Here is a 17092-nt window from a genome sequence, read left to right as displayed (position 1 = left end):
CCCTCTTATCTTCACATGTAGAGCCCCATGACATGAGATGGAGCTGCTGTCCCTCTTATCTTCACATGTAGAGCCCTATGACATGAGATTGAGCTGCTGTCCCTCTTATCTTCACATGTAGAGCCCTGTGACATGAGATGGAGCTGCTGTCCCTCTTATCTTAACACGTAGAGCCCTATGCCATGAGATGGAGCTGCTGTCCCTCTTATCTTCACATGTAGAGCCCTATGCCATGAGATGGAGCTGCTGTCCCTCTTATCTTCACATGTAGAGCCCTATGCCATGAGATTGAGCTGCTGTCCCTCTTATCTTCACATGTAGAGCTCTATGACATGAGATGGAGCTGCTGTCCCTCTTATCTTCACATGTAGAGCCCCATGACATGAGATGGAGCTGCTGTCCTTCTTATCTTCACATGTAGAGCCCTGTGACATGAGATGGAGCTGCTGTCCCCTCTTATCTTCACATGTAGAGCCCTATGACATGAGATGGAGCTGCTTTCCCTCTTATCTTCACATGTAGAGCCCCATGACATGAGATGGAGCTGATGTCCCTCTTATCTTCACATGTAGAGCCCGATGACATGAGATGGAGCTGCTGTCCCTCTTATCTTCACATGTAGAGCCCGATGACATGAGATGGAGCTGCTGTCCCTCTTATCTTCACATTTAGAGCCCTATGACATGAGATGGAGCTGCTGTCCCTCTTATCTTCACATGTAGAGCCCTATGCCATGAGATGGAGCTGCTGTCCCTCTTATCCTCACATGTAGAGCCCTGTGACATGAGATGGAGCTGCTGTCCCTCTTATCTTCACATGTAGAGCTCTATGACATGAGATGGAGCTGCTGTCCCTCTTATCTTCACACATAGAGCCCTGTGACATGAGATGGAGCTGCTGTCCCTCTTATCTTAACATGTAGAGCCCTATGACATGAGATGGAGCTGCTGTCCCTCTTATCTTCACATGTAGAGCCCTGTGACATGAGATGGAACTGCTGTCTCTCTTATCTTCACATGTAGAACCCTGTGACATAAGATGGAGCTGCTGTCTCTCTTATCTTCACATGCACAGTCCTATGACATGAGATGGAGCTGCTGTCGCTCTTATCTTTACATGTAGAGCCCTATGACATGAGATGGAGCTGCTGTCCCTCTTATCTTCACATGTAGACCCCTATTACATGAGATGGAGCTGCTGTCCCTCTTATCTTCACATGTAGAACCCTATGACATGAGAGTACAAGACTGAAGTGTTACTTCCTACACCCCCGATTTCACTGTCCCTTGCAGTGTAGTTTGCATCTGCTCAGTACATTCTAGCTGTTTCTTCTACTAGATTATACAAGATAGCCCTCCTCATTCAAGCTCTTGGGCATGACCTCTGTTTTTTTTTTTTTTTGCATGACTCTGCTCATGAAGAAAGTGTTGAGAATAATACATTTTGTAGGTATTTTAATAACATGAAGATTGACTTCAACCAGAAATCTGCTCTATGTATGTATTGCTTAAAACTGTTGTTGACCTTCCTACATAATATTTTAAGCAGATTGACAAAGCAGTGTGGAAAGTTTTCTCTAAGATCAGTTATGTGTATGTGTCATACAGATGAACAATGGATTTCAAGTACGCATGAGCTCAGCTTGGCAGCTTAACATGCAGGACATCTGCAGTCATAAAAATGAAGAAGTTAACCAACCAATCAAGTGATAAGCAGGCCAAGAATACCACAGACCTCTTCTCTTCTTTGGTTTTCTTTCCATGTACAACATTTTATAAACTCTAAATGCATTAGTCCCCCTCCGGATACTCAGTTTTGGTTGTTCCTTGATGTCTGGTAAGGAGTTTAATGCACATCTGAAGTTGGCCTTCCATGTTTTGGGGTCTGGTTTATCGACTCCTGGCTTAAATTTTCCTAAATTCAAAGACAAATGTAAAAACACAGTGTTAATTAGTTAGCAGAGAATACACTTTTTGTGTGTGGGAATATGTGCGTGTGTGCGTGTGTGCGTGTGTGTGTGTGTGTGTGTGTGTGTGTGTGTGTGTGTGTGTGTGTGTGTGTGTGCGTGTGTGTGTGTGTGTGTGTGTGTGTGTGTGTGTGTGTGTGTGTGTGTGTGTGTGTGTGTGTGTGTGTGTGTGCGCGCGCGTGTGTGTGTGTGCGTGTGTGTGTGTGTATACAGAATTTGAATAAACAGACACAGTATATACCAAGACAACACTGGAGACAGGACATATATAAAACACAAGTTTGCTGAGTATTAATTGAAATATCAAAATATATAAATGTCAGAATGGATTTTCTCTGTTAGAATTATTTCAGACATTACAAGTGAAAACACAGACTTCTGTCTTTCAAACCAGAAACATTTTCTGAAAGGTATGGCTACAACAAGTATATGTTACTACTTTGAATAAAACGTCGAGTGCTGCTTTGTTATGAAACAAAATAATATAGTGAACGTTGCTATTCTAAGAGATAGTGTGGCCTTGTTGTTTCACATATTTTTATAATGAATACAGTGTTGCTTGTGCATTGCACGGATGAATTCATGAGAACCAGTGCAATGTGAGAACATGCTTAAATGTGACAAGTACCAGCAATCTCTAAGTAATGACTGTGCAATTTTGCTGTCAGTTAAGGATGTGAATTATAACTGGAAAAAACATTTCCAGAATATTACCAGGAGGTTAATGTGTATGTACTTACAGCTTGCAGTTCAGCCATGTCAGTTTAGATCATATCGGGCTATGTTAGATTGTGTTAGTCTGCTTTATGCTGCCAGTCTATTCAGAACCATAATTGTCTGGCCTTAAACTGCTTTCACGTCTTAGTGGATTTACTACTAATGGATGGCAAACACGAGCCCCTTAATGTTTACTCAAATTCTGCAAACTAAAACCTTGAATTCACTCTACAATTTCAAATAATTAAACAGTACCTTCAGAACAGTGTGCAGTCCACCCAGATCTTCCAGGCTGGCTGATGACCAAGAAAAAAGTTCCAGGCTGCAGGTCTCTCTTAGGCCCTATTTTTGACTTTAACAAGCAGCACTTTCACAGAGTATAATCCACAGGTTATACTCCATGGGTGAACCTGACTAGCCCACTCTCAGCCCACACTTCTAGACCTTCCTTGCAGAGTAACTAACTTCCTGAATTGAACCCTCTAGGCTACTCTCTTTTATGCTATAGTAATTGAGAATTACTACCTTATGATTTGGCTAACTAATGTGAGAATATTCCCCATACACCATACGTTCTGAGCATATTAAAAGTTTCATACTCATTTTCCGTAACCAACCAGCTTGTTATAACAATCAAGATTTTACAATCAATAAAAAACATTTCACTACTGACAAAACAGCAGTGCCTTGAAGCCTATTGAATGTAGTTGGGATGCAAATCTGCAAACTTTTTATTAACTAAAATACTTTACACAGATAGTCACATCCATGATCTTAAACATTTTTTTATTTCTTTTGATTACAGGCCCCCGAATAAACAGACTGGATTGCTTGATTAAATGTGTCAGTCTTTGGAGGCACCTTCATCTGTGGTACGTTGTGGATATTCAAACTTCTGTCAGGCATGACAATTTATATAAAACGTGTATCAGTAGAGTAACATAAATGGAGAAAATTTCAGAAAAATTAAATGCAAGCAAAAAGGCTGGATCAGCAGATTTGTTAGGCCTCTTATCTGAAAGATTGAGAAATAGATGACAAAAGCTAGACAGCTTCACAGATGTAGGACTTGAGGCCTGATCAAGCTCACTTATTATGTGTCTCAGACAAGTATGAGGCTAGCAGTGAGCAGCAAACTACCTTCTCCAAGGATCATGCCAGGTTACCAACAGAAAACGATTGATTTTAACAATTCACTTAGCTTCTGGTGTCAGTCCAGGGGGTACAATATTTGATGGCCTGGGCGGACATGGTTGCCAGACTACTCTGCTTTGCCAGGGATGGTCTGCACTTATCCCATCCAGGTTTTCAGATATTGGCAAACACCTTTTCCACCCCCATAGTGCCTTTTTAGGCAATGACAAACTGATAAGCCTAGTGATCTAACTGAACCTATGAAGGAATATCTGAAGGTGGCATTGTTCAATGCTGGATGTCTTAACAAGAAACTCCACTCCCTGCAAGCCTTCCTCTCCCTGGAGTGTGTAGACATCTGTGCAGTAATGGAGACATGGTTTAAAGTCATGGAGAGTACCCCAACAAAGCAAGGTTATAATGCCTTTCACACCTTTAGACCAGCTGCTGCACAACAGGGAACTAAAGGTGGAGGAGTCTCAGTCTACATTTAAACCAACCTCACATCCACACTAGTTAAAGTGTATGACCCACTGGAACTCATACATGTACAACTCAGCATAAACAGGGTACCATACCATATCCTTGCAATATATAGGTCCCCCTCCATCTCCCAGGAAACCCATACTACCTATCTCAATGTATTAGAGTTCCTCACCATTCAAACCAATACAATATTCATGGGGGATCTCAACTACCCCTCTATAGACTGGAAATCCAATGCACAAGCCCAGAGATTCTGAAATGTTGTTAATATCAACATCCTGGAACAGTTGGTCCATTCTCCTAGAAGGTGTACAGACAATGTTCCTCACCCAATGTATTATCTTCGCTTGTCAGATCTAACTATAAGTCAGTATTACTTGAAATAAAAATTAAATCCAGGAATTCAGCAAAACCAAAAACATTTAAGAAGTATTCCAGTGCTAACCTCCCTCTACTAAGCAAAACCTTGGCTAAATTCCAAGTACCCCCAAACCCAGTAAACACCATAGAATACATCTAGCTATTTACAAAATCTCTGTACAGCCATATTGATAGCTGTATATAGTGAGCTCTGCTCACTCGTATTAAGAGTAAGACAAACTCAAAAGACAAGCCACCCTGTGGAATCGGTTATACTACAAAAAAAAAAAAATCTGGCCAAGCATAGGAGGAACAAAGCTATATAAACTAAAAGCACTGTGACCAATCTAAGCAGGCAGCTAAGAGAATTAATTAATACTTCAAAGGCTAAATTTGAAGAAAAAAAAGCTTCTTAGGCGAAAGACAACCAGAAAGCTTTTTACAGCTATTTCTGCAACCTCAGAGTAAATACACAGCAATGCGCAGAACTTATTGTAATGCACAGAACGTATTGTAAATGTCATCACCCACACTGAACCAGAGGCCATTGCAACCTTTTAGCTGACAGGTTCGGCTCAAATTTCTCTCCCCACCTGCCCCGATCATCCAAAGGAAATACCACATAACACAATCACCCCAACCATTACCTCAACCTTGTCAAGGTTTTTGAACAGGTCATTAATGACTTTCCAATACCAAAAACACTGCATTGATGGGCTCCAATAACATCTTGATATGTTTAATAAATAGCATGAATCATGACCTCTCTGGTCCATTTGAATCACTTTTCAACTGGAGTATTCAGTTAGGTTTTGTGCCCAAGGAATGGAAGATGGCTACAGTCATTCCCCTGAACAAAGAAGGTCCAACCACTGACCAGGTAACTATAGGCCCATAAGTCTTACCAGCCTCATATCCTCATATGTAAGGCCATGAAAAGAATCATCATGGACATGATAAATGAGGACATAGGTAACCTGCAAATGCTGTACCCATCACAGTTTGGCTTTGCTAAAGGAAGATAATGCTTATTAAATCTGATGGACTTTTTTCAGAGGGTGACCGAAGCATTTAATGAAGGTAAGACTGTGCATACATCTTACCTTGACCTGTCCAACATTTTTGATATAATACCCCACTCAGGCATTATAGCATACCTCTCAACCTGGAAATATCAAAAATCTGGACAAGGCCCATGAAAAATAGGTACAAATCTGTACGCTGATTAACGTAAAATTTGTATACATAATTACACAACACCACCCACTCCAATGGAATCGTGGGATACCAACTTTCAAATGCAGACTGAAGAACAGAACCAAACTATAGCACCAGGGACCCCCTGTGCCATTCCAGTGTCCCATTACCAGGCTATTTCACACCATTTACCATAAACAATAATGTGTGCATACTGCTTTAATTCTACAATAATTATATGGATTTTATTTTTTACATTTTATAGCACAATGCACAAACAGTAATAGATATCTGGCTGCTAAACAAAGCAATATTGTCACAATGAAAATAGACTTGGCATTAAAACTTAATTAAAACTTCTCTGCCCTTGAAACTCACATTCATTGAAACAGCTGAAACCCACAGATTACCTTTGGGCTGTTTTCAAATCAGAAGCCCCTTGCACACAAAACAAGAAACATACATGCGTTCTTTGATACACCTTCCCGATTTTATTATATTCCTTGTATAATACAGCACACTTGTTAGACTTAAGTTAGAGCACATTTTAAATTTATCGTTTAAACCTTTTTCCAGCAGGCAATGAAACAAAATGCATGAACCAATAATGACAAAACTGCCCTATTCAGAACAATTCCATCATAAAAGCTTCCTTCCACGCACAATTGCATTTTAAATTTGTTTAAACATTTTTCCAGTAGGCAATAAAACAAAATGCATGCACCAATAATGACAAAACTGCCCTATTCAGAACATTTCCATGATAACAGTCTACTGCTACACACACACATTTTATATATAAATATATATATATATATATATATATATATATATATATATATATATATATATATAATTACAGCAGTGTAAGCCATATTCTTGCACTTATTTTCAATTGGCAGGGGCAAAAGCCAAAAAAACAGGGACATATTTTAAAACATTGCTTGAATAAAATGTTGTTACCACCATGCATTTCACTGCTAAGTCTTGAACGCAGGTACCTGTGCACTACAGTCAGAACAACATACCACTAAGCCAAATCAGCAGTTTGCTGAAAGGCAGGAAGACAAACTTAAATGGCTATCATTTAGTGAATTCAGTTCACACTTCTCACTATAGCTCTCAACCTCTTTGCAAAAAAAAAAAAAAAACAGAACAAAGCCAATAATGGGGGAATACAGCCCCAAAACATTTCAAATGCTGGCCTTATAAACTTAGAAAATTGCTAGAATAAAAGGTTTTGTTTTACCATTTATTTTATGAAGAATATGAAGCTTGAAATTCAAATACAAAATCCAGAAAGGCATCAATTCACAAGTGGTGGCGGCTAGGGACTTTAGACTCATTTTACCCCATACCCAAGGTACAGGGTTTGAGCCTGAGTACTTCTAGCCATCAGGTGTATCCTGTTGGGGGGCATAATTATACAATAGTCTGTTTTCTGAAGGGTAACACAGCTTAAGCAAGGAAAAAAAACAATGCTTAGATGAATTACAAAAAAAAAAAATCTTTTGATTTTTAAAAATAGTACAAGTATTTGCAATGGTTATACTATGAACTAAAATCAAGAATAAATGGAATAATAACATTAGCCAGCAAACCAATCAAGATGTTGAGATAGTCCCAGGAAAAAATCTTTTGACAGCTGTGCATAGAAATCATACTGTTACATGTTTTATTTTTACTTTTGTGATACTTTAAGACTTGCCAAAAATAAAGTAAAAGTCACAAAAGCACATTCTCAGATAAAAGTCTGTTTTTGGCCTATAAATACTGTAAACAACAACAAGCATTATAGAAGACAGATCACCTCTTAAAGTAAAGAAGCCACGATAATCTTGATTTAGAGGGGGCTATAAATTCTGATCAGCTTCAAAAAAGCAAGACAGCAGTCAAAGAATGTTCAGTTCGAATGCTGTAAAATGTAACTGTAGTAATTTGTGTGCACACACACACACACACACACACACACACACACACACACACACACACACACATACACACACACACACACACACACACACACACACACACACACACACACACACACACACACACACAGACACACACGCACCCTTTGCTTCACTGTATTAGGTACCTGCTCTGCTCAGACCGCCCATTTCTTCCCAGCTTTTCATTCTGCTGCTGGCTCCAAACACTCGTTCTACAGATTAAGTGTTCTTCCCAGCTTCTCTCTTAATAAAGACGCCACGCCATTCTAAACCAAAAACAGATCCTGCGTTCAACTTCTTCCATTCCCTTCCAGTATTCAAACAGACGCGTGCGCACAAGCTGACGGAGTTGATGTCATCACGTACATGATGACGTCAGCTCCAAAAGCACAAAAAATCTGAAAAACAGATGAAAGAAAATTGGAAATGAAGGGGTGTCACTCGGGAATCGTGGCACCCCATTATTGGGATCCCAAAACTAGGTAAAAAACGAGTAATTCAGGACGGTTGTGAGGTCTGCATTATAGACAAGCAAACTAATTTAGGTATAAACCCTTTTATTACCCACTAGATAGCCATCTGGTTCACACATAGGACCAGGAGGTCAAAATAGGTGAGGCCACCTTCACTAAGAGGCCAGCCACTAGTAGAGTCCCCCAGGGCTCGGTACTGTGCCTACTCCTTTTTGGCATCTATGTCTCTGAAATGGAAGCAAATGCTGTAGGTTTATGAAAGACTAAGTTGGTAGATGATTGCAAGCTGGGGGTTATGAACAACTCCCCTGCAGATACTAGCATTTTTCAAGAAGGTCTATCTCTGACTAACAAATGGTGCCAAAGCTATGGTCTTAAACTCAGTGCTGAGAAATGTATAATTTTACCCTTTGAGAAATCAACTATCATGGATAATGAACATGTTGATAATACACCCCTAAGAGTCGACCCAGTGGGCAGGGATCTGGGCATGCACATAATCAGTAGCCTTACCTTCAACCACCACATGGCCACAGTGGTAAGGACGTCCTTTTCTGTTGTGCAACTTATAAGTAAGGGCATGGAATCTAAGTCCAAAGAGGTCATTATCCCACTGTACTCTGCCCTTATCAGACCAATCATAGAGTACAGTGCATTGTATGTAGCTGATCAGGCATATGCAGCAACTAGAGTGACCTCAAAGGTTCCTTACAAAAACAATACAAGGTGTAACAAACCTACCTTATTCAGAGCACCTTAAAGCCCTTTCCCACTACTCAGTCTCCTATAGATTGCTGATGGATCATCTATGCCTTTCTTACAATGCATCCACAAACTCCACACTTATAAATCTCCTACATATTCATAAATCAAAGAGTACCAGATATACAAAGTCTAGGGACCTGAATTTTGTCTGTGACTTAAACAGAACATGTTGGAGAGACAGATGTGTCCCAGAGACTGTTCCTCCTATGGAACAGTCTTCCCATCCATTGGAAGCTGTGTTCATCTATTACCCAGTTTAAGCACAACCTAGACAAGTGGATACGGAATAGGAAATTTACACCGGGTCTGGCACCCATGCCCCTTATGGACAGAGGTAGCTTATAAAGGGTCTATATCATATGAGAAAATCACACAAATTACAAACGCTCATAATATCGAATGTACCAGACCTTAAAGTGCTTTTTCTGAGATCGCTGTACAGTGAAGAATGGGACATTTGCCCTTTCCTCACTGTATTGCAATCTCGGAGTTGGAATATATATTTAGCAGGTGGGTGGGGGGCACAGCCCCCCACAATAGGAAGTTTAAGGTCCGGTATGTTTGATATTATGAGCGTTCGCAGTTTGTGTGATTCACTCATATGATATAGACCAGCTTATAAATGTCTGGCCCTCAATGTCCTGTTTGGATGCAGGACATCATTATTCTTTTGGAAAAACTTGGCTAGACTTAGAAAAGCCCCCCCCCCCCACCCGGGTCTTTAGCCTAGTAGCAGTCTATGGATCTATGAATCTAAACTGCATTTTGCTGTCCTGGAATATGGATTTCTTGATGAGATAAGTGTTCTTTTGTTTAGAGATCAGAAATACAAGGGGAAGGGTGACACCCTCTTCCACTCCTGGTGGGATGCTCACTTTTCTGCTTGTATGTCCTCATGGGTCATACACTTGCTGCCCCTCTACTCCTATAGCACATATACTTGCTGCCTGCATGTCCCTATGTCTCATATACTTGCTGCATACATGTCCCTAAAGCCCATATACAAGCCGCTTGCATGTCTCTGTCTGCTGATAGTGAGAAAGACATTACCAAGTTCTAAGAGGAGTAGTCAGCCTCAGATCTTCATTTGTCTATCTATCTATCTATCTATCTATCTATCTATCTATCTATCTATCTATCTATCTATCTCTTTATGTTTATGTAACATATGTATTGTAATACATTTTCACTTTGGCATAGTGTGCAATCCCCATGCATGGCGCACTTGTTATTTCAGTACAGATTGAGGATACAAGCATTTTATAATTATACATGCACACAATACTAACAAACTAGCATCATGTTAATCACTGCTTGCATTCAGTTATCAAGAATTTCCCATTGTTAAGCATGTGTATCCAAAATCACAATCAACTATTCTATCTGGTCTTAATTTCATGTTTGATTTAACATTGATCATGAGCTATTTACTACATAATTTGAGATCAGGAATTAATTAGTGACCACACTGTTTTAGTTTCACAGCATTACAAATCTTAACATGTGGACCAGTGACTTCACTCCTTATATTGGAGTTTGCTTTATTAAAGAGATATATACATGTTCTCTGTCAATATCCTCTTCAAAAACAGCTTCTATTACATAATTTCTTACAGCACTTTTTTTTACTATGCACTTCTGTTCCTGATCTCTAATGGTTCTCAGTTCCAAATTTTTAATCACTGTAATTATTCTTTTCACCACTTTTATTAATAGTTTTTCTTTGTGTTTTCTATTTGTTAGTTATAGCTTTCTTACTCACTATCAACAGTAAAGACAACAATGCTTTCACCTCTTTAGAACATGTTAGTGTTACACCAAGTCGACAAAAGCATCTCTATACTGATGCTAAATTCTTCTTAATGTATATGAATTAACATATTATTCTAGTCATTTGTGTACTGAAGTAACTAATTACATTCCAGAAATATATGCTCAGTAGACCCTCTTTCTAACACATGCCTCTTAGCTGTGGGCCCATTGTTTCAAGACAAATAGTTGTTTTGAAACATTTGTGCAAACATTTCCATGCAAAAATTCTAAATTTTTCTTGATTTAATTGCATATCTAAAATTGAGATATTTCTCTCAGCAAATCATCCAATATCTTTATTTAAATGTTCACTCCATCCAGTTTTTGCATCTCTACTGTATTATCTTTTGATATCTAATATTGCCGTAAGTATTTTACTATGTATTATTGTATTATTCTCCAGTCTTGCAATTTTCATTCTGGCCTCAGTTAGAAAATCTACTATTTGTGGTTTAACAAAATTACTGCCCAACTCCCACGTATCTTCCTTCAATTCTTAATATTAGACGTATATATGCAAGTTGATCTGAGTCCAGTAAACCAAAGGTTTGCCTTTTTATTACCTTTAACTCATTTTATCATCTGCTCCGAAAATCTTGGTTCTCTGTTCTTTCTTTTCCAAATTTTCATTAGATTTTCTTCTGTGTCTTTCTTTTTACAGTATCTCTCTACCTCTCTCTCTCTCTCTATATATATATATATATTTATAGATAGATACATATATAGATAGAGAGCTATAACATGGAGTTTTTATTCATTTTTTCCAAGATCTAACTTCTTTTAACATACAGACTTGTTTAATATTTCTATGTATATCAGGCTGTACATAATGTTTCTGTATTCCTTTCCTGTATCAGCCAACATGCCAATATGTGAGCCTGTCATTACCCCACTGGGCACTATGCTGATCATGTGCTCTCATTTGCTATATATTCCATACTCTGAATAAAATATTATTAATATAGGTTTCTTGGTCCTTCAATATACTTCCAAATCTGGAAGTTTTGAACTACCCTTCTCCTTTGTCAGTATTAAATATTTTTTTCCGATTGCACTCTTTCACTTTTGTTATCCCAAAGCTATTCTTCCATATTTAATCTCTCAGTGGATACATGTAAACCTGACCTACATAAGGAATGAGCAGGATGAAAAACATCTCCATCACTTGGAGCATATTATCAGTATCGATACATAAAAGCTTTCATAGCCGAATATTGCTTGTAATGTTTTGAGATATTTCCTTCTTCATTTCCTTAGCTGCTTGCTCAACATCCCCTTCCTACCAAATTCATAGGTATATCATGTTGTCATGGCCCCACAGAAAAGGGAAGCTTTGTCCCAGGTTGTGCGTTGGGGTATATTTCATTGCTATACTATATGCTTTTGCTTAATTTACTTTATATCTTGATATACCATTAAAATATTTTAGTTTATCAAATACATTTTTTATATCATGTTCTGGATTGGCAACATATAATATTATGCTGTCTGCAAAAAAGGGCTATTTTTCATTAGGATTTTTCCATTTATATCCAATTATATTTACTTGTCTTATGTCTCTGACTAAAGATATAAATATAAAGCAAAGCGTAATGGTGAAATTTATCAACCCTGTCTATTTCTTCTTCTAAGGGTAAACACTTTAGACAACTCACTACCACACTTCTCCCTTCCTTTATTTATTTAACATTTGTTTACTGGGAAAGTCCAACTGGGACAGAGCTCATTTTCAGTGGAGGCCTGGGGAGAAATGCATCAGGCATGTCTTTGGAATGTGAGAGAAAACCAGAGAACCTGGAGGAAACCCACATGAATGCAGGGAGGACATGCAGACTCTGCACACAAGGCACCCCAGCTGAGAATCGAACCGGAGAACCTCTTGCTGTGAGGTGACAATGCTAACCTCTGCACCACTGCACCACCCATTGAGCTCTTCTGTAGATGTTCTCCATGTTTGTGGAAACCAACATGCCTCAATAGATCTCTTCATAAATTCTCAAGTCATTCTGCCATATTCTTTTCCAGCATCCAGACATATTAACATTAATTATTCTGAGCTATAAGTGTTCTAATACTATTTTGAAATTATTTCCTACCTTCTATAAACCCAAACTGATCCAGGTATATTATTCTTGGCAATATCTTTAGAATTCCTTTTACAAAAATCATTAAAAACACTTTGTAATCATTATTCAGAATCAAAATGGTTCTAACCCCCTGGATTAAGAGGATGTGTCCCCCCTTTAGTATAGCTACCATTACTGCTTCTCTGCAAGCCTGAAAAAATATTGTTCAAAGTACTAGCCAGACTCTTACTATTTACTGCTCCTTCTTGCTTGCACTTCTATTGGAATTCCATCACTACCAAAGGTTTTCAACCTCATATCTTGAAGCTAAAACCCCAATGAGAAATTGCTCAGTAGAATGTTTTGAGCACAATTTAAATAACATATGGACCTCTGCCCTTGGCCTGGCCCCATAAAGCATTATGCATTATTAACTCAGTCTCTGCTATGCACCTAGTCTATACGAAGCAAATTGACAAGTCATTGCTCAGAGCTGAAATCAGCACATTGTTATGGAATTAACACCAAGCTTTAGCAATGGAAATGCATATAATAAGCAGATCCACTCAAGATATGTAGTGCCATAACTTTCACCTTTACAATAACGCTAACATATTTAGTCACTTAATACAACTATAAATCATTTCTTAACATTCATGCTTCTCAAAACTTAGTCCACTCCTCAACAAAACACCCAAAACAAGCAACAAAAGTCATTAAAGTAAAAAGGGTGACTTAAATATCTATGGAATGAGATGGGATGGATATTTAAATTGTGAAGATAAGGATGTGTCAGTCACTTGTTGATAGGGTGAGTATCTCACATAATTGTACTATAATGTTTCATCACCTTTGACTTCTCAGTGTTCTGATTGTTTTGGTAGACACTGACTTAATAGTGCTAGGAATCCAAAAGCCAAGTGAAAGCTTCAGCTCCTGTCTCTTGGATGACTGCTGAAACAAAATTATAACTAGTCTTAAAAATACCATGCTATTTGTAATTATTGGTAAATTACAGACCTGGGCTTCACAGATAAGACTCTAGAACATGTGATGGCTTCACAGATAACTGTCATCAAGACTTCATGAAAGAATGTTGCAGAAGCATCAACATCCCCTGTGGAACAGGTCCTACTGGGCAGCTGAATTGAACTGCCTACAGAATTATAAAAAAAACAATACAACTACTAGATCAGTTTGAAATTGTTTATTCACCCCATTATTCAAACTGGTAAAGATGGGAAGTCAGGTCTCCTTGCAGGGTGAAATGCCAGTGGATACCACAAAGCTCAGGTCTTAGTCTATTTTTCTTCTACATTCTACTTAGAGATGAGAGTGTTAATACATTATCCTATTGCTTACTGAGTTGGTTGATGATTAAAAACTAGACAACAAGGTCTTGCCCTGCCCTCCTTAGACATAATAGCTCTACATAAACAACAGTATCCATCATATACCTAATGGCTTGGCTTTCAGTGTGTTAACAAAAGCAGCACAGAAACTTTCTGCAGAGTGGTTTCTGGCACCTACTTTGTTGAGAGAAGCCTATTTAAGATAACTTCTGTTATTAAGGACCTAGTTGCAATTATCAGTAGTAATCACACCTTTGACTAGCAGGTTTCCATTGTGGTATGAAAGGTATTCCGTATGACTCATACGGTACTGAAGAGGATTACTAGTTACTTCAGGTCATATGATACTGAAGAGGATTACTAGTTACTTCAGGTCATATGATATTGAAGAGGATTACTAGTTACTTCAGGTCATATGATACTGAAGAGGATTACTAGTTACTTCAGGTCATATGATACTGAAGAGGATTACTAGTTACTTCAGGTCATATGATACTGAAGAGGATTACTAGTTACTTCAGGTCATATGATACTGAAGAGGATTACTAGTTACTTCAGGTCATATGATACTGAAGAGGATTACTAGTTACTTCAGGTCATATGATACTGAAGAGGATTACTAGTTACTTCAGGTCATATGATACTGAAGAGGATTACTAGTTACTTCAGGTCATATGATACTGAAGAGGATTACTAGTTACTTCAGGTCATATGATACTGAAGAGGATTACTAGTTACTTCAGGTCATATGATACTGAAGAGGATTACTAGTTACTTCAGGTCATATGATACTGAAGAGGATTATTAGTTACTTCAGGTCATATGATACTGAAGAGGATTACTAGTTACTTCAGGTCATATGATACTGAAGAGGATTACTAGTTACTTCAGGTCATATGATACTGAAGAGGATTACTAGTTACTTCAGGTCATTATTGCAATGTACTCCTCAGCCATTCATCCATTAATAAAGTATAATGCCTTCTTGTAGTGACTTTTAACCAAACAACTGGTAAAGCTCAAGAGGGCTCATTGGGTCCTCATTAAGATAGTAGATGGACATGGCCAAATCTCATACTCAGATATCCTTCAGACACTACCCCTCTTTTTGGAATATAGCTACAATCTGAAGAGGAATCTGTGCCTTTTTTCCTTGGACATGAGTAACAGTGCCCTATTTGAGGCTCTCTGTTCCGTACTAGTGAGAGGGCCAATACAAAATATTTTGGCTTTACATCAGGCTTCTAGGAGGCCATTAGACCATAAACTTGCTGCTAAACTGAAGAACGTATAAAGTTACTAGTCTAAAGGAGAAAAAGAGAGAATTTATCTTCCTAACCTCTTTTGATCTGGAATTCTAAGGAAAGAATTGTCTCCAGACATCCATATAGTCTATTATATAATTTCAGTAGTTATATCACAGCAATCAACCAATGAAATCTCTTGAAAGCACCTGGGAAATTCATGTTCATAGGTTCATAGGTTCATAGGTTCATACTAGGCTATCTGCACTAGGGCATTTCTAAGCGTAGCCAGAGTGTGTTTGGCTTTTGCCACCCATTTTAAATTAATTTTGCTATGCCCTTTTTCGAGGTTAGTATACTGTGCCTCTGTCTAACAGTGACACAGAAGTGAAACCTACGATCTCCCATCCACTTATCAAGATTCCTCTTGAAGAGAGTCAATGAGGGACTCTGCCTAATCTGGACTGGGATTTTATTCCAGAGTGAAGGGAGCCTCTGGGTTATGAATCTGTTCCTCCAGCATGTCCTATTTATTTCAGTGCTGAGGTTCAAGTCTCTCAAGTGCGTAGCTCGATGGGATTTGGATTTTCTGAGGTGCAGCATGTCCATTAATTCCGGGTTGGACATGGCTTTATATGTCAGGCACAGATCGCCTCTGAGCAGGCGGTATACCACTGAGTAGAGCTGGAGTTTCTTTAACCGGGCAGCATATGGCATCTGTTTGAGCCCTTTGATCCTCTTGGTGAGGTACTTTTGGGGTCTTTCCAGTTGCTGCAGGTGTCTGGTAAGGTACATCCCAAAAGGGGTATTGTACTCAATTATGGGCCTGATGAGGGATGAGTAAAGAGGCACAATGACCTCCCCTGATATAGATGTGAATCCCTTCATGATTAGGTGGGCTATATAAAATGTTTTTCTAACCACTTTGGCCACGTGGTTGTTAAATGAGAGATTGCTATCAACTTGGGTCCCCAGGTCCCTAATTACTTCTTCTGTACTTAATGGATTACCACCTATGTGGTAATTTGTGGGCACTTGTTTTTGCCAAAGGGGATGACTATACACTTTTTGGCATTTAGCTTGAGGCCATGGCTCTGGCACCAGTTGTCTGTTTCTATGAGGCCCTTTTAGAGGATGCTTGTGTTGGTTGGAGAGTTGATTATGGCGCCCAGTTTGCAGTCATCTGTGAACTTGGTCAGCCACAGTCCTTCCGTGTTGGCCTGTACCTCTGAGAAATATATACCAAACAAGAGAGGTCCCAGGACTGAGCCTTGTGGGATGCCACTTGTAACTGGTTTGGAGTCTGACATGGCTCCAGCAATTCTAACCATGTGGGTTCTGTCCTCGAGCCAGTTTGCAACCCATCTAGTGACATGGGGGTTTATATTTAAGCTGGTGAGCTTATCTATAATGCCCGAGTGGGGTATTGTATCGAAGGCTTTTGCGAGGTCCAGGTAGGCTGTGTGGACCACCTTCCCCTCGTCAATGGCCTTAGTGACTGTTTCAAAGAAATCAACCAGGTTTAAGAGGCAGGATCTGCCCTTAACAAAGCTGAACTGGGTAGGATC

At 39.0% G+C, this 17092-nt stretch overlaps 1 protein-coding gene across 1 annotated transcript in view; it reads right to left on the bottom strand.

Moving 5' to 3' along the window:
* The window catches only part of LOC122788869 (interferon regulatory factor 2-like), a 590221-nt gene that overhangs the window by 249307 nt on the left and 323822 nt on the right, over nucleotides 1–17092 (bottom strand). The window contains exon 4 of the mRNA XM_044055774.1: nucleotides 1735–1914. Coding sequence (XP_043911709.1) covers nucleotides 1735–1914 — 180 coding nt within the window. The remainder of the gene's footprint in view (nucleotides 1–1734; nucleotides 1915–17092) is intronic.

The sequence above is a fragment of the Protopterus annectens genome, chromosome 14.part0 (genome assembly GCF_019279795.1).
Source record: "Protopterus annectens isolate FY-2018-M chromosome 14.part0, PAN1.0, whole genome shotgun sequence".
Taxonomy (NCBI): domain Eukaryota; kingdom Metazoa; phylum Chordata; order Ceratodontiformes; family Protopteridae; genus Protopterus; species Protopterus annectens.
The sequence above is the reverse complement of the archived record's forward strand: the minus strand, read 5'-3'. Positions and strand labels throughout refer to the sequence as shown.